Source organism: Acanthopagrus latus, chromosome 23, assembly GCF_904848185.1.
Source record: "Acanthopagrus latus isolate v.2019 chromosome 23, fAcaLat1.1, whole genome shotgun sequence".
In the NCBI taxonomy this organism is placed as follows: Eukaryota; Metazoa; Chordata; class Actinopteri; order Spariformes; family Sparidae; genus Acanthopagrus; species Acanthopagrus latus.
The window spans coordinates 15,897,437-15,923,199 of NC_051061.1; the positions used below are offsets into that span (position 1 = coordinate 15,897,437).

Below are 25,763 nucleotides of genomic sequence, written 5' to 3' on the forward strand. Positions count from 1 at the left end.
GACTGATGCCCTTTTGATGCAGCACAGAGGAGCGCTGCCATGTCTTTCATTGGGGATCTGGCTCGCTTTGTCTGAGCCACTGCATCTTTCAGAGATCACCACGTTCAACTTTATTTTTCACTCATGTTATTTCAGATGAATCTACAACCCGGTACATGTGGGTAGTATTTACGCCAAGAGAATAACTGCAGTCCCTGTTAGATGTGTTTAGTTGCCATTATAAATGTCATCCAAAGGGAAATTTTTGTTATTACATTTCTGTTAAAGTTCATCAATAGTATAATGCATTTGGTATTACAGTGTTGAGTCAGGTGCCAGTGGGCAGGGATCTTTTCTGTCCTGCTAAAAATAAATTTTGCTTAGATTTATTATTCATTTGGCAGCAAAAAACAAACGTAAATTGCCTCAACTGCAGTCAAAGTCCCTGTTGTAATGTAAAAAAAAACATATTCCATTAAAGGCTAAGAGTGCACTGTGTTTAATACATAATGAGCGCAATAAAACAAACCTCACCCACATTATTCAGTTATCATTTAATAAGTACTTTCCAAGTACCAACCCAGTTATATATTAGCCATAAACACAATCACAAATGAAACTCAAGCTGTACAGATTGTTTTTGAAACAGATTTTCTTAAAGGACTATTTCACACAAAAATAAAAATTCAGTCATTATCTCACCTCCATGCTGATGGAAAGTAGAGTGAACTTTCGTGGTCCACAAAACATTTCTGGAGCTTCACAGCAAAACAGTGCTGCTGCAATCACCACACCAACCAAAGTAGATGACTTATTTTTGAATCTGAATAAACAACAGAACCAAAATGCACAAAATGGTTCAATGCAGCTCATCGGGCGTAATCCAAGTCTCCTCGAGATCCCAAATAGATCTGAAAAGATGTTACATGCACTGTCGAGCTAAGATTTAATCTCAGACAGGGTGTAAACAACACATTTTTCAAATAAGTTTGGGATCTCAGGCATTCTGATTACTTCTGTCTCTGTGGAGTCATTCTTTTTTTCTTTCTTTTTTTGCAACAAGTCCCCATCTACTTCAGTTGTTTAGGAGAATGGCTTATGTTTATTTTATTTATTTATTCATTTATTTTGCAATGACGCTCCGGAAATGTTTTGCTAACTTTCCATCAGCACTGAGGTGAGAAAATATAACGGCTGAACTTTTCTCATTGTGGGGTGAACTGTTCCTTTAAAGCCTTGATATTAAGACTTGAAAGCAATTTTTATTATTATTATTTTTCTTTTGATGCATATTTGGTAAGAAAAATACATTAAAGAAACTTTGAGGTAAGAGACCATTTTTCTCTCAGTGCCACATCAAAAGATATTAAAGGGGAAGTTTGGCCCCTCTGAGCCCCTGTAGTGACCTTAGGGGTCCTTGAACCACACTTAACAGACCACACGCACATACCCAGTGTGAATACACCCGGGGTCTGGACGTGGGCTCGCCGGGGGGAGGAGGGGGGATATGCTCTGCACAGTGGGGGGCAAAAAATCTCAACCAAGTGGATAGGAGCTTTAAGTTTGGGGAGGGGTTTCCCTTCAGGAGACAGATGGATGCGCTAACCAATGGGCGCTCAGTAGTATTCCGCAGCAGCCAACCAGATCGGCCCTCCCCTTGGAACGATATACTACACGAGATAGTTGCACAGGTTGAGCTGTTGTGTTGTCACTTTGCAGAAAAAAGCGTGAACGGGCGGCAGTGCGTGGTCTCTCCCCCCTCACCCTCCCTCCCCTCCACACCACACCGCAGCATGACGAAGTGCGTGATTTCGTGAGACGCGTTGAGCTGTGCGGGCTCACTCAGCTCGTCCACACTGTTTTTTTCTTCTCTCTCTCTCTTCAACTCGGAGGGTGAAGCTGTGTGAAGAGGCAACTCAAAAATCATGGTCATCATCACAAAAGAAAGCTGGGTGCCCAACAGGAGGCCCGATCAGAGCCGGGGATCACCGCTGCGGATGAACTGAAGTGTGGGCGCAGAGAGTTGCAGAGAACGACGCGAAGAGAGGAAAAGCTGAGTTGTGTGTGTGTGTGTGTGCGTGTGTTTGTGTCTGTGTGTGTGTGTTTTCATAAGCGGAGTGAGTGAGTGGGGGATGTCGGCCAGAAGTGGAGCAGCACCTCGGGGGTGCAGCACCCCCAGCCTGCAGCCCCTCAGAGCCACGGTCCCATACCAGCTCCAGAGGGGCTCAGCTCTCCTCTGCAGAGAGGTCAAGACGGGTAAATACACACACACACACACGCACACACACACACACACACACACACACACACACACACACACACACACACACACACACACACACACACCGACCCACAGAGGAGGAGGAGGAAGGCATTCAGTTCCATGTGGCCCAGAGCTGAAGAGTTTAATATCATTATCTGACTTATAAAGCATGTTTCCAATGATGAAGGTTGTTTATGTGTGCAAACCAATCAGACGACTTCCTGTTTCTTCTTTCTTTCTTTCATTGTATCACAAAAGAGAGAAGGGCCGGCAGAAAATGAATCAGCAGCTATTTTGAGAACTGATTAGTGTTTTTGTTCAGAAATAAGGCCGAGCGTTTGTGCGTTCCAGCTTCTGACAGATGATTTTCTGCCTTTAAATTCAACGGTTTTGGACCGATGGTTTAACAAATATTGGAGCTCTGAGCAGCTGTGATGGAAACTTTACAGGCCAAACTACAACTCATTTGTTCCTCAAGAAAAAAATCAGCAGATCAGTGATGCAAATAATTATAGTTGTTTGCAGACATCTGTCATATGTCACAACCAATGAATGAGAAGCCATTTTTGAGCACATCTTTTTAACTTTTGCTCTTGAAGGAATGATTTCACATTGAACTTAATCATAAAAAATAGTACAACCACAGTTTGATTCAAAGAACCGGGCTTGGTCTGATGACTGCAGTGGTTATTCGTGAAAGCCGTGCTACTTCAGGAAACAAACTGCCTCAGTTTGACCAATCGACTCGTAAAAAAAAAAAAAAAAAAAAAAAAAAAGCACAATTCCAACATGCTATGAGCGAGTCAACAATGCAGGCGGCTAACCCTGAAACATAACACTGTTTCTCATAATGTTATTTGGACTCTCAGCCGCCCCTTTGCACTCTGACCTGTGGGATTTCTGCTGCGCACTTCGTGCCAGCACAGCAGCAGCTTTTAAGGCGTCTTTGTTTGTGTAGTTTCTTCAGCTCTATCCACGAAAGTCACATCTGCATGTAGTGTTGTTTATTTATACATCCTGTTTACCCTGTAACAACAGAACAGTGTATGTGTGTTTGTGTGTGTATCTGTGTGTGTTTGTGTGTGGGATTTTGGGTTCGGTGTACTCGGTATCCTGTGGTTGCCCGTGTTGTGTAGCTGGATGGCTTTGCTCCAGGTCAAAGGCATGGTCCACACCTGCCAGAGATTACAGAGAGCTGCCAACATGCACGCACACACACACACACACACACACACACACACACACGCACACACACACACACACACACACACACACACACACACACACACACACACACACACACAAACTCTGACAAGGAAGCCTGGGAGCAATTTTGTGAACAACCACCAGTGATGTTAAAACACTGTTTAGCCTCCTTTTTAAAGGGAGTTTTTTTTCCTCTACACATACATGTCACATCCAGGTTTACTAAACATGATCACACAGGCACGAGTTCCTGCTAGACAGACATTGTTTTGACACGTACTCAGAGAAAGAATTGCACAACTGAGTCAGTGTGTTTTATCTCTGTTCCCAAAAAGCTGACAAGACGTCTGCCCGCCCGCCGAGGCCCACCATCCGCCGAACTCTTTCCTTGGACGCCATCGTTGGACCATATCTGCAGGGACAGTGGCCCAAAGAGGCAGAGAGCACGGCCGTGAGCTGTGTCAATGACAAAGCCACGCAGGTGAATATTAAAGTATTGTCGTGACACAGTTGAATTTGTTGGTGTAATTACTGTAATCAAAGAGAACCCGGGGCCGGATGAATGAAAGCTATGGCCGAGCCGGCGTGAGAACCGTTTTTTTCCATAAAACCTGTTGCTTCGTGCAGAAAGAAAACTGAGAGCAAACGCTCCTCTCCTCCGCTTCTCTTGTGCGAGGACTTGTATAGAGGACAAGATATCAGATGTTGTCTCTGCAGGTGTCTGGTGGTTCCAGTTTGACGCTGCGGGTAGAAGGCAGCCAACTGGAAATAGTCGTTTTTGTTCTTCTTAAAACTCTTCTGTTTTTCCCCTTCGCTCCCCCCTCGACTGTATCTGCTCCTAACTAGTGCAACAAAGCCCCGACGAACATCACCAAGCTCCGCAGCTTCGTCTTCGCTCCTGACACAGTTTAAACCCGAGCGAACCCCCTTTGCCTCCATTGTGAGGAACAGACCCCTCCTGACCTCATTATACAGACACCCCATCCCCCAGCACTCCCCTCAAACCCCACACACACACACACACACACACACACAAACACATATGCCCACCGCCGCCGCCACCCCACCCAGCAGCTCCTTCTGCCAGAGTTCCTCTGCATCATTTCAGATGCTATGACTGATTGTTCTCTGCTCCTTTTATTCTTCATAAGGCACATTAGTGCAGCTCCCTGCAAGTCGTACAACGGGATTCACCGATATGGATTTATTTACTGAGATTGTAACATGAGCAGATGATATAAGACAAAAACATGAAGAATGTCACATATAGTGATGCATATAAAGACAATATACCTATTAATAAATACTTCATTATGTGCAACATTTCCCCCCCAAAAAGTGTTAACGGAATAACAACTACAAATGTAATTAACCCTCTTTAGTTATGTGGTAATTCTTCAGATGTGTGCGACAGTTGGGCGCACACGCAAGACAGTATTGGGTCTGTTGGCTGTTAAATTGATCAACACACCAATCAGCACACAAACAATTCAGATGACAACAAATGAATAATTGTTTGTGCTTCTTGTTAGTTGATTTTATGACAAAGCAGTAAATAAATAATGGTAAATAAATCAATGTTAAATCAACCTTCATGGAACAGTGAATGCCAAAGCAACACTAACTTGGAACACAAAAATGGATCCTTTTCTTTTGCATAATGGGATAAAATTATTATTTTTTTAATGCTGACATGTTTTATCAGTCAATTAGTCGAAACAAAGAGTCATCGGCAGCTATCTTGATAACATAGTAAATGTTGAAGACGTTCAAAAAACAGATGCCAAACATTTCTGCTTCCACCCCTTCGAAAGTGAGGATCAGCTGCTTTTCTCTCTTTTCATGCATTTTAAATTTAGTATTGTTTTGGGCTTTCTGCTGTTGCTTTGAATAATCAGTTAACTGAACTATTGGCATGGACGTTTTTCAGACTGATCAATTTGCAAATGAGTCAAAAATAGACTTGATTATGAAAACAGTTATTTGTTTCTTTGAAATCATAACATAATCACATAATCACATAATCACGATTAGGTAGTGTGCTACAAACACGTGACAGTATGATGACATACAACGTGGAAACAAAAAGGAAGCAAACGTTAAAAAATGATTTACCGTAAGAAAAAAGCTTTAGTCAGATCGCTTTAGTAGTTCGTACAATTAAATTAAGAATCCCTGTTCGACATATTTCATTTTGATACAGTCCTCTTTACTAGAAAGGATTTTCTTCTATTGTATATTGAGAAATCAATAAATGACAACAAATAATCATTAGTTGCTGCCCTGTTCCTGTTATTGTGGACACCTCGCAAACAGGAATTAAATGTGCGTGAATGAGACGCCCGAGCTGCAAACACCAGCCATACCAGACCACATAGTCTGCTACCTTTGAGTCTTTTTATAGGTTTGTGTCCCATGATCCCCCCTGTTCATGTTTTGGATGATTGGATGGGGGGGTTGGGAGCTGTAACTCTACACCGATGTCACTGTACCACCGAGTCATACTGCGCTGTGACTTATTTAGCCAGGCGATGGGCCGCGTACGAGTGGAGGGCAGAAGATGGTATCAGGGTTTTCTGCTGGCGGTCAAGGCGCCAGTGGGATCTCTGTGAGTCGTGGGGCAGACTTCTAGTGAGCGGGTTGTATTTTGGGGACGGAGAAGCCATGCCATAGCCACAGTGCGGGCGGCGAGAGCTACGGGACTGTGTGTAACGTAAGCTGCCTCATGAATGGCATGGACACCAGCGAGCGGATCAGATTGTGTGCGAGTGTGTGAAGCGGTTGACTTGCGGAGGCACCGCGACTCTGCTGATCCTGTGGGCCGGCTCAGCTTGGTGATGATGAACTGCCAGTCGCTGGTTCCCAAACAGCAGCCCGGAGCGGTCAACCAGACCCCCCCTGGTAGAAGATCGAGAGTCAATGTGAAGAAACCGGTACGGCCATTGAGTGGAAGTAGGACATTATGGAGATGTGACTGACAAAAGAAGAAGTGCACGATAAAAGCCTCCCTGTTTGTCTTGGTTGTTTTTCCTCTACAGTGCGTGACTTTGTGAATAACAGGGGTTGGTGTGTGTGTGTGTGTGTGTGTGTGTGTGTGTGTGTGTGTGTGTGTGTGTGTGTGTGTGTGTGTGTGTGTGTGAGAGCACTGAGGTGTTGAATGCTGATACTTGCGCTGTATTTATAGTCTTTACAATGATGTGGTTTGGATGTTTTCTTATGTGTGCGTGGAAGCGGGGCTGTTTTGCAGCTCAGAGTGGTTTTCTCGTCGCCTCCTTCCGTACAGCTGTTGTGGGGCAGGTGTGCAAGACAGCTGTGGGGCTCCGCTTGTGAGTTGCTCTCTCAAGTTGTTGTGTTGATCGGAGTTCACTGGGTTTAGCAGAAAGTGTAAGGGCCCTCCACAAAGCTCAGCCTGAACTTCAGCCAGAAAAAAGGGCTATTTTCTTCCAAAGTGGCCAAAGGTTAGACAGACAAACACTGGACTCTTTATTCACCTCACTGTTCCAATTTGTTTTTGCAAAGACTCCAAGCTCCTGGGCTGAGGAGACCCGGGGAAGGAGAGGTGGCGGTGGACACAAGCGCTCGGCGTCGTGGGGCAGCGCAGAGCACCTGAGGGAGGCAAGTTATTCAGTTCATCACTATGGCATTTCATTAATCGGTTGTACTGCTTCTCGCTCGTTCTCACACTCCCACACCCTCCCACTGATAGCATGAAACATTAACTGCCCCTGAGGGAAGAAGTGAGTAACCTCTCGCCTTTTTTAGAATGAAATATGGTGACTCCTGATTCATTTTTCATCCCCACTCTGCCCTCAGGTGGCCAAGCTGAGGCACCAGTTGCAGAAGCGCTCTCGCCACGCCGCTCCCTCGGCAGGATACGAGCCCCCCCGTCACCCCCTGCCGGCAGGTCATGCAGCAGGCATCACTCAGGTGGCCCACTGCTCTTTTGTCTTTTGATGACATGTGCGGTGAAGACACAAAGGGCAAGGTTTTCACGAGCGCTACTGATGCCACAGTGTCTTCCACAAGCAAACTAAGGGGAGCTTAGTAACAGGGTTATAAAAAAACACTGGGGCTTTTCTTAGGAGCGGCTGTCATCAAAGCTCCTGTGTTGCTGACACGCTGTCACAGGAAGACAATTTGAAACCTGCATATCGTACACTGCCAATCTTGAGGCAGATATTGGCAGTGTAGGCATCAGATATTGATTTTATAAAAAAAGGCAAAATGAAAGAATATAAATGCATATGTACTGTATTTTCCATTACCAGCAGCAGCGTGTTGGCTGTTCAGTAAAACAAAGAACAAACACAGAAGAGTGCACCAAAGACAACACAAACAAGACACGTGAAACCTGTTTCACAGTTCACAGTGATGAGGAGTTGTGATAAATCAAACACGCACCCTGTGTCCAAACTACAAGCGACAGAGTGCGTCTATCAACAACAGCGGATACAGTGGTTTCCATCCATCATGCGTATCCATGATGGCGCTGCGCAGGTCAAATACAGGCAGAATGAATCTGGACACAGTGCCACACTTTATGCACAGATAAAGAAACACGGTTGCTTTTTAAGCACACAAACACGCTCTCACTGTATTTGCCTGCGTTCGACTTTTTGTGCAGACTACGCCCCTGATGCCACTGAACAGACTCGCTCCACGGCTGCGACGGAGCGTTGAGGGCCTGAACCTGGAGCTGGAGGAGGTGTTTGTCTCTGAGAAGCCTGACGATCAACATGAGGTTAGACTGCTGAGCAATGCTGACGGCAATGCACTTTTTTTTGCCCCTGGTGACCTCCTTTTAAGTCCCAGCAGAGCAATGATGAAATGAAGGTGTTGTAACTACTGCTGGAACAGTCTGCTGATCACCTGTTTCCTGAATATTCCAGCTCTTGGATATCCCAGATGGCCACAGGGCCCCTGTCCCTGCCCAGAGATGCAGCAGTGGCTCTCAGAGTGAGCCCTCCCCTGGCCCTCTGGATCCCTCTCTCCTCTCTCCTTCTCAGTCCCCTTGTCCTCTAGATTCGTCGCTTCTGTCGCCCTCAAATTCCCCATGTCCACTGAACCCATCTCTTTTGTCACCATCACAGTCTCCCTGTCCCATGGGACACCCAGGTTAGTGTTGCCACATTAAACTGTATTAAACACATGCAGAAATGTAACGTTTTATTCCGTATTTTTTATAGTATTTTTAATAAAATCTTGGATAATCACGCCCTTCCCCGCAGAGCCGGTGGACTGTGAGACCCTGTGTCCGTCTCCATCGACGTCGCTCCCTTCATTTGCGCTGGATCCTCCTCTGATGCAGCCCTGCTCCTCCTCCCCTCACCCGAGCAAAACCTGCTCCTTCCAGCGCGAGCCACCGGAAGGCTGCGAGCGAGTCCGAGTATGCGAGGAGGCCTTGTAAGTCACACTGTTTTGACCGGAGCATCATGCATAGATCATATAATCATGTAAATGCAAATCGTTAATATCTCTAAATTAAGATGAGATCAGCTACTAAATCTGATTCAAGAGCAGTGCCTTATTAAGGTGAGCAAATTCTTTCTTTGGCATTTATTATGAGTTTTGTTAAAGGTTACAAGACATGCAAAAGCCAATAAAAAAAAAAAAAACTTTAAAAAACTGTAAATAAGTGCGATAAAGAATTCATTACACATCATAAGGCGCTGTTCTCGCTTTAGATCTGGTTGCTGCAGGAAGCATAGTTAACTGTTAATAAGTGCATAGTTGACTGCTAGTTAATGCATATTGAAGTATATATTAATCTTAATTAAACAATTTAAAACAAAAAAGATGCTTAGTAGTTCTTTATCAGACCATCTAATCTTAGTAGGAAAATGCCAAAATTATAATACTAAGCCACTGTGTCAGTGGAAACTCTCAAAAAAGTTATGTCTTTAATTCAGTTTTTTCAATACATGATATTTTTCACTATATTCTGACATTTCATACTCTCCATCTCTTCACCCTCAGCTCTGCCTGTCAGGAAGAGCCGCTCCTCCAGCCCTCCTGCCCTGATCCCAATAAGGTAAACTTCACCCCCCACGGAGGCTCCGCTTTCTGCCCCGTCAGTCTCCTGAAGCCCCTCCTGCCCTCCATGGACCTCCTCTTCCGTGGCCTGTCAGTCTCTCCGGTCACCGGCTGCCCAGGTCAGGCCTCTCCCACCAGGCACCTGGGTATGCAGTAGGTGGATATCCGAGCAGAGCGTCTCAGGATTTAAACGCGCTGCGGGGTGCCAACAGATACCTGTGTTTACCTGACTCACCACTGCTGTAATGTGCTGCGAGATCAAACTAAGAGACTTTGACTGTGAGCATTTCATCACTCTCTGGAATATCTGCTCTGCTGATTACATCCTCCTGCAGGATGCCTGGATCCAGCTGATATTTACCTCGTCAGCACTTAAATTGTCCTATTATTTCCTCTTGTGGGCTATGAATTAGATTACAGGGCTGTAGTTTTATGGTTGATTGAGTTTTTGACATTGTTTTTTTGATAAAACTGATCATTGTTTTAGTTATGTGTCAGTGATTCACACAAAGACAGCAGTCTGCTGGGGACATTTTCACGAGTTCAGAGTCAAAAACACAAGCACTTAGAACACTTGAGCATTAGTTTCTTTCTATCCTTTACTACTGATTGACTTCCTAGTAAAGAATAAAGTTTAGATTAACTTTCAGCATCAGCTTAATGAAGAAAAAAAAAAACTTGATGGGTTTGTTGACTGAAAAGAAATTCATTTGGCCTGTAGTTTCTGATGGCCTACTTTTCTACAGATGCATTTCTAGGAAGATATATATTTTTGTATCTTTGTAACAAGTAACGAGGCTGGTGATACTGTCTTTGTATTCACTGAAGAAATCGCCTAGTTCCTGTTGATACTTTGGTGATCTATAAGCAGGAGTGGATGTTAACTAGCTTTACTTGCCCACACAGGCATTGTTCTAACCAAACTGTTGCAATGTTATTGCATTTTTTTTTTTTAAGAACTGTTTTTGGTCGATCTGAGCCTCTTCATGTGATTCTGCCAGAGAATAATGTTTGTTATGGAAGAGGTGGACTCCTTCTCTACAAATAGATAAAACACTGTCCTGTCAGCATGATCCTATGCAACACTGCTTGAAAAACCTGCCCTATAGTAAAGATAATAAGTGGATGCTCATGAAAAATATGTGTTATTTGTCGGATCTGTGTTTTCTCAGACCTGAGCATCGACTCTGTTTATATTTTTTAGTGTGGAAACATCAAAAATGTTAAGTAGGCCGTTGCTACTGTGAAGAAAATAAAAATAACCAGAATTACTGGATGTTCAAAAACATGTAATTCCTGTGGGTTGTTCTCTTGTTGTTGTGTCCTGCCTTTGACACGTGGATTTGCGGTTTTTTTAAACCCAAGCACCGCCCCTTTCGCCCAAATCTGCTTTGTGATTGGGCCACAAGGGATCCTATTGCCTTACATGGACCAATGCATTTAATCCACATCCTAGGACGACAAAAAACCCCGCGACATTTTCGAGGAAGGACCTCATATTTTTAGTTAGCTGCCTTTGCAACTGCCACATTGAAAAAAAAACGCCAAGAAAACGCAATTACAACGAGAATCATTTAATTTTCTGGCGTCGTTTTTGACATCGGATCGACACGATGAAACTAAACACAACACCAGCATTTGCGTCCGATATTCAGTTTACCGAATTAAATCTAATAGTTTAGGCGTGACTGTAGACATCACCGAGGTCCTTCAACAAATCAAAATTATCCTGACGCGACCACTTTTCCTCGATAATCACAGGTTTTATTTTCTCAATGAAGGCACCAACCTGACAGTAGCCTGTATTACCAGATGCTGCTGATTTTACAGCTGTCCTGACGAAGACATTTAGACTGTCGGGAGGCAGGGAATACACCCAGAATGAGTCAAAATAAACAAATTACATGATATAGTGCAGCTCCAGACCAGTCAAGGTACCATTAGCACGCTCTGGAAAATAAACATTTGCTGTGAAAAACACGGTTTGGCGATATTTATCAGCGAAATCTTGCCGTTACCACAGAAACCAGAGCTAACGGAAAAACCACGGGCATCATTTCCGGGTTCGTGACATCGGGATACTGGAGCGGGACGTCGGTGTGAGGGGAGCGGGGAGCGGAGCGGTGTCTCTTACCATACCGGGGCTGGTGGACGACAGCATGGCTGCGGGAAAGGGAGCAGGGAAGTCCGCCTCTCTGTGGGACAATATGCGGATACGGTTCATGGTTTGCTTCCTCGGAGTCTTCGTCTGTTACTTTTACTACGGAATACTACAAGAGACAATGTAAGTAGCTGGCAGCGTGTGTTAAACGGTTGTTACAGATCACGGCTTGTTTTCTTCTGTGCCAAACTCCATTCAAAAAACATCTGTTTTAGTGGTGGCTTGGGCTTGGAGAGTTCCAGAATCAGTACGGGCTTTGTTATAATTGACATTGCTTTAGTTAATGAGTCATAAGGTCTATATTATACTGGTGTGTACAATATATTCGTTATGCAGCCTCACACAACGTGGCCTATAGCAATACGACAGCCAAATCTGACATTAAATCATAAGATTTTGCAATGGAATTTGGTGTGACATTTTGTAAATATTAGAAACAGCCCCTGTACCCTAAAGCAGGTGGACTACATCTCGAGTTCCTTCTTGTACATGGGGTAATACTTTTGTTCTGTGCCAGCAACAGAATTTTTTTTTTCATACTATGAATTTACATGCAGCAAAACAAAATCAACAAGTCATAATAGTCCTTTGTGATTTTCTAGAAAGAGTGAATAAGCAAGTTGAGCACAGCCTCTGTGGCATATCACATACGAGTCATGACACAGATGGCATGTTGTCGCCCAGCTCACTAGAGGGGGACTGGGATCCTATTTCGAAATTATGACTTCAAACTGGTGTCTCCCCGAGGCAGCCTTTTAAAAAAACCGAATGCTTGACTTCCATTGTATGTTGTTATTGAGCAAAACTGACTTTACCGCTTTCTATGAGCTCTTGGCGATTACTGTTCATTAACACCAAGCAACACTACTACTAAAAAAATCTTCTAGCAAAATGTCACCTCTCCCACCCCTCCCTGTCAGTTGTAATCTAATGCATTGTGGCCTCTCCTTTCTGAGGGGACTTTTCATAGCTTGGAGGCTCTTGAAATCACTCGACCATTTAACCCTTACTCCTGTCAGGAAGGCTGTGGTTAGCTACTTTAGTTTCAGAGACACTGTCTGTGATCTTTTATGTTTCACAGTGTTTTTACTCTGATTTCATAGCACTCGAGGTGACTATGGTCAGGGAGACAAAAAGGAGAAGTTCAGATTCGCCCGGACGTTGGTCTGCATCCAGTGCATCATCAGTGCTTTGTTTGCTAAGATCTGTGAGTATGTGCTGTACAAAACAGACACACAAACTTACAAAAGGCATCCAAAATACATGCCTGAACTTGTGATTCTGCCTGGCAACTTTTTGTTTTGAACTTTACCAGTTAAAGAATAATTTTCTGCTTTCTCATCAGTGATTCAGTTTTTCGAGGGCTCCAAGCCGGATCACACCAAGAACTGGCTCTATGGCTTGTGCTCTCTTTCTTATCTTGGGGCCATGGTGTCCAGTAACTCTGCCCTTCAATATGTCAACTACCCCACACAGGTGAGTTGTGTTTAATAGATGTAGTAAAGATAGTTGGTTAACATGATTCTTCCTGATCTTTTAATGATGCTGGTGCTTTCAGATTCTAATGCTGTGTTATTGTTCTGATAGGTGTTGGGGAAATCCTGCAAGCCCATACCAGGTAAACCTGATACAGTTACTTTTAGTTAATCCTCTGCCTCACAAATCTTTGAGTCTGCCTTGTCCCATTATGTCATGTGCTGATGTACATATTTACCAAGTGTGTGTGTGTGTGTGTGTTACCCATGTGCATATGGTACTTGACAAACAAGAGAGATTCTCATATCTTCCTAAATGGATCAAGGTTTCACTGAGTAAACACACTCTTTTCTGATGAGTGAGAGCATACATGGCAGGTTACAGTATGTTCTGTTTGTATATAAAGATTATGTCACTCTGCTCGTAGCTTTGTTATCTCATGTTGCATGTACAGGAACACATGCATGCACACACACACACACGCACGCATTCACCGCCCATATTTTGTGCTCTCAGGGCTGAAGGCCTCACATTGTTCAGGATAGGATTAACTCACACCCAAGAGATATCAATGTCTGAATAAAATCCATCATTCATTGTTGTTGTGTTGTTGCAGTGATGATCCTCGGTGTGACAATACTGAGGAAGAGGTACCCACTGGCTAAGTACCTGTGTGTGCTGCTTATTGTGGGTGGTGTGGCTTTGTTCCTCTACAAACCCAACAAGAGCTCAGCTGTTGCAGATGACCATATTTTTGGCTTTGGAGAGATCCTCTTGGTGAGTTAACATAGCTTTATGTCCCCCTTCACTTATATTCCTCTTATTGCCATATGTTGTCAATCAATATGTGTCGTACTGTGACTTTTCATGGCTTGGTTGTGTGTTTTGCTGTGTCATAGCTGGTCTCTTTGACATTGGACGGCTTGACTGGGGTGGCCCAGGATCACATGAGGGCCCGCTTCCAGACGACTGCCAACCACATGATGCTAAACATCAACTTGTGGTCCATGCTGGTGCTTGGACTAAGTGAGTCAACCATGCTTTCTGCCAAACTCTCGTCTAATTAAACACTGAAGTGCCAGCCACTGTTTTCCAACCAAAAACTACCAGGCCATTTCACTGACTGGCACACCTGCAGCCAGAGAGGAGACACTAATGAGCAGAATCACCTTGATATAGTTCAGTTCTGCCAAAATATAGCAAAATGAAACAGAGACACTGACGCAGTGTCCTGTTGCAAAACTTTCTCTGAATGATTCTCAGAAAAAAAGCTGAGGTGAGCAAAAGTTTAAACATTTTATAATACAGTAATGAGTTTGTTGTAACACTGAAATGTCATAAACTCATTACTGCACAAAAACATAATTCTTTGAATTAAAGAGTTGTGGTGTTGGTATACCCTGACACTCAACTCTACATAGTTTCTTGTTCTTGAGGCAAAACTTTTTAAATGTATTATGTTGCTCACCAGTGCCACATTATACAGGATACACATCATGCAATTGCAGTTTTGCACATGTACATTGAAACATTTCAAATCAGCAGACCTGCTGACCTTTACGCATTTTGAGATCAAAGTATTCTGGCATGTTTATGACACCTTGTGAACCATACCGCAGTAGTCAAGTTTTCTGCAATTTTGCCAAGATGCGTGTAGCCTACGAAAGCAGGGATGATGGACAATATGTGTAATGTCATTTTAAGGGACTTGATAATGTCCGTAATCAAGTGAAACCTCAAGTGAGGACTAGTCATGATTGTTCATGAACTAGAAGGACTGCATATGTGTAGGACGTTCAGTTAAATTTACGTAGGAATGGGTACAGAAGCACAGTATTAAAAGGGCCCTGGGCCAGTTGTAGCTAAGTTATTAGAAGAGATTGGTATTAATACACTCCAACGCTAGCATTTCTTTTATTGGTCCTTTTTAACATTTTGCGCTGCATCCAGGGGTTGACTGATACTGACTAATGACTGTATTGTGCTTTTTAATAGTGTAATTATTTATTAATGGAAAAAGAGCCAGAGATTTCAGATTGTAATCAAGTGAATACCACCTTAGCGAGCTGCTAAAAACACAAATGGTTACATTCCAGTTTTGCCAATTGAGCGTGCTAAATTATACCCACTTGACCTTTGACTACGTGTTTAGATCTTTGGCTAGCGTGCTGGTTTCCTTGACCTGTTAGTCCACTTGACAGTTAATCAAACTGCTTTAGTATAATCAGCTAAATTTTATCATTGCTGTTAGTGTAGTGCACTGTATTCTTAAAAAGTTGTGTCATTAGTAGTTGTGTGGGTTTGTAACACCATGGACCCCAGGACGAACAGCTGCTGTCATGCAGTAGCTAATCACATTCCAGAATTCCAAAGCATAAAACCCAAATAAAAAACCAATAACAGCTACGTTAGAGACTCCTCTCAGAAAAGGTGAACATTTTCTCTCTCCGGAGCCAAAAACTCATTAATTCAGTCCATGCGAAGTATTGAGTGTTATCTTTATAGATAAGGAATCCTGCACCTCAAAGCCACAAAGTTCTGTGAGGTGGTTGCTATAATATGCTAAGGCTCATAAAACAAATGCAATATAACGAGGGGCTTTCTAAGGCCAGCCACTAATGGGCTGTAAGATAAAGATCAAAAGGTCAAAGTCAGTATGAGGACTGAGAGACTGTTATCATTCCTATAACAAACTAATTGGCAATGCCTGCCGTCTCTTTGAAAATGCCCAGTTCTCCTTCACACATGCGTCTCACTTCCAGAGTCCACATTTCATTTAGAAAATGCTTTATTTGTTTTTTTAAATGATGAATTTAGTTGCAGACTGCATTAGAATGCCTTCAAAGGTCCTCAGTTTTAGTTTGTCATAACTGCAAACACTTAAAGACACTTCTGTTACCTTTTATAAGAACTCTGCCTTTGATAGCTTTGAAGTGCTGAGATTTCCCAAGACACAAACATATTCTTATGCATCCACTCCCACGAATCCATGACACCCCCACACAGTTTCATCGTATTGTTGTTACCTTATTCCAACACTTGGTGGCACCGTATGCCCACACTGTGGTCTGATTTTCTGAGCACATCTCAGCAGAGATATGTGACATGATGTTCAGTTACTCAGTTTATTTTGAAATGATGTTAATTATTTTTTCTTTTCATTTTTTTTATTGTGGCTTTCACCTTCTCTGCTCTCAGCTGTTTTGATGACAGGGGAGATGTGGGACTTCCTTAGTTTTACTGAACGCTACCCGAGCATCATCTACAATATTCTTCTGTTTGGAGTGACCAGTGCTTTAGGCCAGGTGGGTGAACGGACATAAGGACTTGATGTTGCCTGTGTACTAGTTTGAGTTGATGATTTATGTTGTGTTGCACAGTGAGAAGAAATCATTCTCTTCCATAAAAGTTTTAGAAGGAATGCTTATAGATGATTGTTCACATCACATCCCTTGACGTGTTTTGTTTTTAAAATTCATTTTCCAGACCTTCATCTTTATGACGGTGGTGAACTTTGGGCCTCTGACCTGCTCCATCGTCACCACCACAAGGAAGTTCTTTACCATCCTCGGCTCTGTACTTCTTTTTGGCAACGTCATGAGTTCGATGCAGTGGGTTGGCACCGTCCTGGTCTTCCTTGGTGAGCAATTATTCTGACTTCACACCCTATTTCCCTTTGGAGTTATTAACACTGCCTGCATGTCTCTCTTACTCTTTCTCCCTGTCTTGACTCAAAAGTTAAAAAAATTGTTCCCATTAATGCAGTATTTCAGCATAAAACTAATGACAGACTGTAGTGCTCGTGAAGTGCTTGCAGAAACCTGAAATAAGCATTCACATCTTTGATTCTCTCACTTTAGGTCTCGGACTGGATGCTAAATTTGGCAAGACCCCCAAGAAGACAACACATTAAAATATCTGGAGCACATGAGGCAAAGACAGAAACATTGCACATCAAATGGAGACACTATATAGCCAGTACTTTATTTTCGTAAGACATCCTATGCGGGCCTACTGTAGGTGCCTATGATTTATTTAAGTACAATTCAGATCTTCTGTGTCTAAAAGAGAGTTCCTGTAGTTTTTATCTCCAGTTTCTGCGTGCTCTCGATATATTTAAAAAGACATGTTTATTTGGGATCAAGAGCAAGGTCTGAAAGGACTATGATGAGCCAATAGCATCTTCTTTTTATTTTCGACTGTAAGAAATTACCCTCTTGTAGAGGAGTTTGGATCGACTGAAAGACACAAGTGGAAAATACTGTATTTAGACAAATTATAATTTTTCTGAAACCAGCTCCACCTCCCTTGGATGGACATTGAACCAACCAAGGCTGAAGACACACATTTCCAGCTCTCTACTCATGAACTTACCATCCACTAAGTCTTGGTTTACAAGTTGTTGCTTGAATATCTGTAACTATCACACATGTAGATTATTTTCTTGGCAAACAATTAGCTAAGTATCGTGTCATTTATGAAAATACAAACAGTTGTCTGTGATGTCCAATCTTACTGTTGAACTGTTTTTATTTTTATTTTCTACAAGTTGAAAATAACTTGCCATAAAAGGGAAATTGTGATATGTCATGGTGATTTTCTTTTTATTTCATAGACATCAATTGATTGGTTCCTGTCAGTTGAGTTACTCATCTCCAATAGGGTGCTGCTTATTGGAAACAACTGTGAAATAGCCAGTAATAGCCTACAAGGGGAAATCATTATTAATCATTATTACCAGCAACTTATTTTTAGCCAACTTATTTTTATTGTAGATTAATAGGTCTGTTTCCAACTTTCTGTTTTACAACTTGTACATTTTTTGTATTTTTGCAAAGAAAAAACAACATAAAGCTTATGCAATGTTTTGATCTCTTTAAAAAGACATGTCTGTTATTTGAAGCAGCCAATACAATGTGTAAACACATTTTAATAGTTGGAATTTATTAATACACAATAAGTATGTGGCATCTCAAAACCAATCGTTTTACTGAGAAACAGAGAAAAACTATTGTAGAAGTGGTGGAATAATGATTACGATTTAGGGGACAGCTCCTTTAACCTGAGGTCAAAGTAGTGGAAGTTGTAAAAGCAATCAATTGTTTTGGAAATGAGTGGCGTTTCCTCCACATCTGATGGAGGAAGCAGCGCCTCCTGCTGTCACATTGTGATACAGACGGTTCACTTCCTCACTGAGGAGCAGCATCAGTGAACCAGCCTATTTTATTTTTATCTCTGTCATGCCACTGACAGTAATTGATTTAATCGACCTGTCAGTCATTTCAATTAAACGCCTGCATTTCAATGATTTAAATAACTAATTTAAATCAGACTAATATAACAAAGTGGAGTAACTACAACTTGATGTAATGATCGGATATAGCCATAGAAGTGTCTTGAGAGACAGGACTCAATACGGACATTTTATTGTATATCACACATTCAGAGCAGCAATGTGAACTCAGTAATGAGAGGGATGTCTGTGGTCACTACTGGTGTATTGATTGGTTTTGTTGTGGTGATTCTTGCGACATTTTAACCCACTACTTCTCTGCCAGAGTAAAAATGCTGCATGGAAAACAAATGTTGAAGCGACACAGCAGCATAAAATTGAAACAACACAAAAATATTCAGTTTTTATTACATGCAGGTTCTCATACACGCTCTATATTTTAGATAAAATAATAAATAACCATGTGTCGTCGCCGCTGTCTGTCAGGCACTATCCTAGCATCCTACATATGTGTGTATTCTCGGCCTTTCTTCCGCCAGTTCTGGCAGATTACGTTGCGCACCCTTTTGGCACGGCTGTTTGTAATCCGTTTATTTCTACTCAAAGTGAGATAAGGCAGCCCTCACAACCTTCAAAATGCTCGCCACAGTCGCCAAACAGCTGAAAAGCCACCCAGCTGTAAGTATAGCCCGGTTATCATCAATATAAATTAATATTAGAGGTCCTGTTCTAAAGTTACGCCATCTGTGGGTTGTTGAGGCTAACCTAGCTTAGCTGAACTAGTTAGCGTCGCTAGCTATCGCAAGCTAGTACTCTGACTTTGACCGCACTGACTTTGAGACTTCTTTTTTAAAAAAACGATGTTCGCCGCTGTTTATCATGTTCTGTAACTATTGTGGATTAAAACAGATTTCCCAGTTCTGCGTGCGTCAAGACTTTTTGGCGCTATTGATGTGCTGGAGTCAAACCAGGTCACGGCTTCACCCACAAGACGATAGCCACTGAGCATTTAGCCAAGCAGAGGGTCTACTGTGCTGAAAATAGCAAGTTATGCTACTAGTTAGCAATTTAGCTGGCTAGGTAGCCCTAGTACATTGCACCGCGAGGTGTTTACTTCCACTAGAACTTAAGCTTTTAGTGATATTTCATGGTACATCTGTACAACATGTCATTTGACTTTGAATAAGATAACTCAATCAGGAAGTGGTGACTGAACAAAGTGGTAAATAACTACTAGACGATCCATACTGGCCCTGTCAATGCTTGACAGCTGCAGTTTACAAGGGCAAGATGAGGCATAGTGAACTGAGGGAGTGTTCACTTTTCATCGACAATGGGCAGTTTTGGAAGCTGGTTTTCCTGGACAAGTTGTGCCAAGCAGTATGTTTACAGTGTACACAAGTTATTATCAGTCTGTTTTTACTTGCATATGACTTCTAGAGCTGTGAGAGTTCACCTCTTAAATTGAAGGTTGTTCTCGCCCTCCTGTCTTGTCACTTACAGCTGATCCCCCTTTTCATCTTCATCGGTGGAGGGGCTACCATGTCCATGATGTACCTCGCTCGTCTGGGCTTGAAGAACCCTGATGTCTGGTAAGAACTGCAGTCACAACAGAGGAAACCTTCTTGTGTCTTTCCTTTGTCTACTGTTTTACTTCTCGTCCTATTCCGTAAATGCCAATGTAATGAGGTACGAGATGAGAAAAAAAGGTAAATAAGCTGTTTTTGTAACAGTAAGTCTGTTGCCACCTGCCTGTGAATATCAGGTTACAGTCTCTGTTGATTTATCTTTCATGTGAACCTATTTTCTCCTCTGCAGCTGGGATCGCAAGAACAACCCAGAGCCCTGGAACAAGTTGGGCCCAACTGATCAGTACAAGGTGTGCCTCTCTCACCTCTTAAGAAATCATATTAATCATGCTGTGTTGCAGTTTTGATTTTCTACGCTGAAGAGTGTAGGTGGTTATATTCAGGGATCATAGTATGGATCTTTGCCAGACTTGTTGCTGAGCCATGGATTATTCCTTCAGTTGGATTAAATCAAATGACATAATCTGGTTAAGGCTGGCTTGTAGTAACAAATCTGATAAAGTCATTACCTGCTCACACTCATGTTGGCAAATGAATAGCAAAGTATTCAGAAAAGAGTATTTGACTCTTATGAGAAGATATAATAAATCAGCTTTTGACATTGATTCTGTGCTGTCTTGATATTTTTGTGATATTTTTCTTTGTTCTTGAGCTAACCTTTGCTTGTATTATTAGTTTTACACAGTTAACATGGACTACAGCAAGCTGAAGAAGCAGGGCCCTGATTTCTAGAGGTCACATCTGCTGGACCGAAAGTACAAAGATGAGCTGATCCGCACAGATCCATCGCGAACTTCCTGGATGCAGAGGCTGAACCCGCACAATGATTCATATTTAAGTTCCTCATTGCATCCCATTGGCTTTTTGAAATGTTGTCTCTTATTTCTCATTATCATCGGTTGTCAATAAAGTGAAGGAGTCTTTTCTCCTCCATACAGAGAAAAGAACTGTTTTCATTTGTTGTGATTCTATTTATGGTACCTTTGCACTTCATTACCTTGATTTTTAGATCATGTTTTTATTTGCATTGTTACTTTGAAGCTTATTATATGCATTTCTTTGCATTACCACCCAGACCACCTTCCATGCTCTGTTTACAGTTAGGTCATGCTCCGCTGTTACTATATGGGCTTTGCCTTCACCTTATCTCACCTTCGTCCTGCCTTAACCCAGCTGCTGGTGAATTATGTGGCGCACTAGTCTTGGCTGCCATCCAGAACCTTATCGGCATGTCGAGGGCAGACTTTAACCTGGTCACATTGAAGCAGTGGGCTCCCTCTGGTGGCAGCTGTGGCAGCCGACTCTGTGACTATGAAACCTCACCAGTCCGTAGCTCAGTTTATGAGACCTACCAGCTGCCTTGTGCCTCTGCTGCATAACTTTCCAAGCTTCCAGAAGATGCTGTAGTTTCAGACCTTAAAAGGAAGAGAATGAGCAAGAGAGAGACGACATGGCTCTTTCTCTGAAAGGTTGACTGATGTTTGTTTAAAGCAATAATGTGTTCATGTGCCATGGAAACAGTACTCTTGTGGGACATGTGGAGGTGTTTCTCTTTATAGAATGCCATCGCTCTCAAGCAGATGACTTTGTAAATGTCAACAGGTCACGCTGTCCCATATGCAGCTCGGGGAAATGCGACAAGGATGAGCAGCCAACGCAGTGCAGGAAATGTCAAGGAGACCTTAGTGTTTGAATAGAAGCCCACATCTAACTCTTCACCCACCGTCTGCAGGGCTGCAGTGTTCCACACACGTGTCTGTTTCTTTTTATTCACCTGGGGAAATGAAAATTAACTTTTGGCACAGCATGTGACAGTGCTTCACTGTGGAACAACATTTGATTTGTTCCAGTTGCCTTCACCCTGTCAACTCTACAGACTCAGGCACAAATATCTGGTGCCAGTTCTCAAATAGCTCTTGAAATCGATAAAAACATAAAGATGCCTTTATTTCCCCCAGCTTATATATTTGTTGATGTAATCTGTGATTTCCAGTCTAATGGGAGCAGAATAAAATCAGGTGACGTGCTGCGTGGTTGGATAGCATCACTGGTGGCTCAATGGTAGAGGGAAGGGGAAAAAAAACAGGAATTCTGCCTTATTTCTTGCAGATGCGGATGGTCAGTATGTTTTAGCTTTCTTTCTGTGTGTAGGATGTATTAGTTAGTTAACCAAGCAAAATGATTCCATCTTAAAATGTGAAAAGTGATTAGTTGAGCTTCAAGTTTCTAGAATTCAGAGCATTAAACTCTCTAACAGCTGCTAAACTTTATATATAGTACAACTGTAAAAAAAACAAAAACCCAAAAACATCTGCCTTGAAAGTAAGTGCTATCCTTGAAGTTTGATATCCAGGGCCTGTATGGTACACAAGTGCACAACTTCTGCACAACTTCTGCAAATCAGGGAATTTATATACTTTATAAACCTTTACAAAATGTTTCTACGTTTTGCATCAGTGGCTTTTTTTAATGGCAAACTGCTAAATCTGAAAAATAAAATACTGTCAAATAAAGATGTTGTATTGTCATGACTGTTAAAATCAGCAACATTAGGGCTCATTTGTTCTTAATGCTAGATATGCATATGGGTCCATTTCAGCTGTATATCTGCAAGTTTTCTGCAAGGGTACAGATGCAGACCAACGGAGCAGTACCTCTGCTAGTCATGGGGGCAATGTAGCGGTGTGGCCAATAGTTCAAGGGAGACGAGGAAGTAGTTTTAAAAATGGCAAAACCTTTTGAGGGGCGATCGCTCCAGTTGGTGAGAAGTTTTAAACATCTGCCGGATGTTAATTCACCCAGGCACTGAGACGAACAGTTCCTACAGAATAGGGGGGAGATGGGACAGTGGAGGAAGGAGTGAGACAGATTTCACTCTTAGTGGTTGTTTTATATAACATGCATGACAGCATAAAGGACGCATGGAAGTATCCGGGCAGTGACCGTTAAATCGTATCTATTTTTGTACCTAAGGGGATCATGTATGAGCACAGAGTCTACAGCCGTGCTAGCAGCTCTGTGATTTGTAATCTAAACTCTAACACCACCATGCTAACTTCCTCGGAATGACAACACTAACACACAGAGGTTTAGGTTGTTGGCTTATACATTACGAGTATATAATGGTCTACATCTTAGAGTTATTCAGAGTGTTAACATGCTACCATTTACTAATAAATGCTAACATAGATTTATTATGCTGAATGGGTATACCATGTTCAACATTTTAGTTTGGCATGTTATGTTAAATGAAAACTGACATTTCATTTAAAACCGCTAATGTCAGATGTCCTAAGAATGGAGGAAATGTTTTAAGATCATCAAAATCTGCAGGATTCATCCTCTGGGGACTGTGAATGAAAATTTTGCAAATCTGAGAAATGAGATTCAGAACAGTTTTGTAATGCATTTACAGATGAAAATAGATTGTCCTTATGTTTACCGTTGTGTTGAAGGCCTGTATCCACGGTCCAGTCTATTACTGCTGGACGAGGAGGTTTTTCTAATCGCACATCAAGATAACAGTCAACACTGAGGATCGGCGTTTGACAGACAGCTGCCGGGTTCAGAGTTCAAATGGCTTCATGGCGGTGAATTCTCTTGAGGACACCGGCTGAACACAACTGTGGAGCCAATCTGACCTGCATCTTTACCCTCCCGACCCCTGACCCCTCTGTTGAATCCAGCCCTTTTCTGCCACGCTGCAAAGGTAACAAAAAATAATGAGGGAAAATAATGTGAGGAGAGGCACAAGGCGATTGCTGCTGCAAATTGTCTTCAAAAGGTCATGCCAAAGGTCAGGCCGTCTAGAAAGAGCGAGTGCAGAGAGTCCTGCACCATTCATACTAACAAAGTCCTCACTAAAGCGCCTTCATAGTGCTTACGTGCTTATGACAGTGTGTGCAAGAGTGATTAATATAGATCATATTACTTGAGTGATGGTATAACCAACATCCAAAATGCCATACTGAATTTGAGATGTTTTACCGTAACAGCCTTTGCAGGATGGCAATTATGATTTTCTATTCCGTGTAATGTACACGAAATGCACATTAAAGACTATGCGACACAGATCAAGCGCAGTCTGTCTGCAGCAGCCAGAACCCTGTGTTATCTTTAAAACATTTTCATTATGAGTATTTTATCAGGTTAGCTGTGAAGATTATGCAGAAATACAGATGACATTTAGCTGGCTGGCTTTTTATTTATGAAACCATCACTGCCAAGAAAATAATCTGCAGCCTTTTTCTCTTTTTTTTTGGCAGCTCTTTTTCCCAACAGAAATTATATAACCGAGTTCAAACTTATGTTTGGTTTTGCTGCCTTAAGCCGGAATTAATTGAGGCCCAGTGCAACAAGCTGCAAGCACAAAAACAAACTCAAATAGTTGCCTATTTGTCCATCCAACCGACAAGGGGCAACAGTTATCACTTCAAAATCAAGTTTCTAACTGGAAACACTTGCTCTGTTTTGTTCTCCACCACCTCACAAAGGAAACATCTGGCTCTTTAGCGGCTAAATGTTCCACCATGTTTACTAGGTAGTGGCTAACCAGCTAATATTGTTAACTGCAGCTTTCAGAATCCGCAAATTAATTAATTTATTTAGCTACCTATTTTTTAAAATCATTCCACTGACCTCGGAAGTTGGACCTGGGAATTGCGCCACACAATACAATCCTCTACAATGTTTAAGGGCAAATTTCAGCCCTTTTCAAAACCGACGCTAATGTCCCCAGTTCTAGCCATTGTTAGCTAGCTACTGTTAGTAATGCCTCTTGATAACAACACATTACGTGATATTTTGCGTACAGCAGCAACAGGCACACAGATAGAAGTTGTACAATGCTGTTTATAGGACTGATTTAATGACACAAAAACTAAAATGTCAGATTAACAGCGTATAGTGGAGTTTTACTTCCTGTTTATGCATGATGCAGCCATCTTGGATCTTGAGCTCAGGGTAAGTGACGCTCCTCTGAGTTTCCGAGTCGCAGTTCCAACATGAGGGGGCGTTCCAGGTGAAACTTCTGACTTTGATCTCGCAAATTCCCACTGCTGAGTTCAAATGGAACACAGTATTATTTATGGATTTGTGTTTGTACCAGAGAATGAAATCACTCATTTTGAAACTTCTTGATGAAACTGCCATATTTAAACAAATCCCGCACGATGATGTTATCACGTTCTCTGGGCTGTTAATGTGGTCTCCTCCACTTTACAGCTCCTCTTATCACTAAACACTACACGATTATGTCACCTTAGCAGACTGATAAAGCTCCTGTTTTACTCACTGAACTTTCTTTAACATGTGCTGTCTCAGTATAGGAAAGTTCAATGGCCACAAAATGTTATATCCACTTTAGCTAATGATTGTGAGCAGGGACAAACCAGCATAAGAGAGAAAAATACAGTGATAGCTTTTATTATCTCAATTATTTTATTACCTTATTATTTCGAGATAACAAGATAATCGACATGCTATCACCAGAAGACAAAAGGTTGTTTTCTCTTATTATGTTTGAGATCTATAGTCCTGTGCTAGTGCGCACTGATGCATTTTGACAGCTGTAGTTATTTATACACACACCGTTCAAATACCGACCATTGTGATCTCTGCTGGAACTTTAAGTTGACCACTGTAAGTAAGCCTGTACCTGATTCTAGACATAACATGAATACCCTCAGACCAAATCACAACGGGAAACACTTTCACAACAAACCTTGAAACTCCAAAATCCTCCTCACTGAGCAGTGTGTGTACGTCACGGTCCCATCCTATGAATCAGAATGGAGGCGTTTTATTGTGACGGGTTATCTTGTT

The 25,763-nt window shown here is 42.2% G+C and overlaps 3 protein-coding genes across 3 annotated transcripts; all 3 read left to right on the plus strand.

The window, feature by feature from the left end:
* The first annotated feature begins 1,644 nt into the window (after nucleotides 1–1,644).
* Nucleotides 1,645–10,774, plus strand: fam117aa (family with sequence similarity 117 member Aa). Its single transcript, XM_037089953.1, has 8 exons — nucleotides 1,645–2,235; nucleotides 3,784–3,929; nucleotides 6,968–7,063; nucleotides 7,262–7,375; nucleotides 8,073–8,189; nucleotides 8,338–8,563; nucleotides 8,677–8,851; nucleotides 9,425–10,774. The coding sequence occupies exons 1-8, from the start codon at nucleotides 2,112–2,114 to the stop codon at nucleotides 9,636–9,638; spliced, it is 1,212 nt and encodes a 403-aa protein (XP_036945848.1). The 5' UTR covers nucleotides 1,645–2,111; the 3' UTR covers nucleotides 9,639–10,774.
* A 245-nt stretch (nucleotides 10,775–11,019) lies between these two features.
* Nucleotides 11,020–17,705, plus strand: slc35b1 (solute carrier family 35 member B1). The gene is made up of 10 exons (XM_037089348.1): nucleotides 11,020–11,415; nucleotides 11,505–11,765; nucleotides 12,746–12,849; nucleotides 12,988–13,118; nucleotides 13,230–13,260; nucleotides 13,735–13,895; nucleotides 14,018–14,144; nucleotides 16,317–16,423; nucleotides 16,605–16,758; nucleotides 16,979–17,705. The coding sequence occupies exons 2-10, from the start codon at nucleotides 11,641–11,643 to the stop codon at nucleotides 17,029–17,031; spliced, it is 993 nt and encodes a 330-aa protein (XP_036945243.1). The 5' UTR covers nucleotides 11,020–11,415; nucleotides 11,505–11,640; the 3' UTR covers nucleotides 17,032–17,705.
* Nucleotides 17,706–18,870: 1,165 nt separating this feature from the next.
* Nucleotides 18,871–20,887, plus strand: ndufa4a (NDUFA4 mitochondrial complex associated a). Its single transcript, XM_037089349.1, has 4 exons — nucleotides 18,871–19,029; nucleotides 19,855–19,943; nucleotides 20,170–20,230; nucleotides 20,616–20,887. Exons 1-4 carry the CDS (start codon nucleotides 18,988–18,990, stop codon nucleotides 20,670–20,672), a joined length of 249 nt encoding a protein of 82 aa, XP_036945244.1. The 5' UTR covers nucleotides 18,871–18,987; the 3' UTR covers nucleotides 20,673–20,887.
* The last annotated feature ends 4,876 nt before the right edge of the window (nucleotides 20,888–25,763 follow it).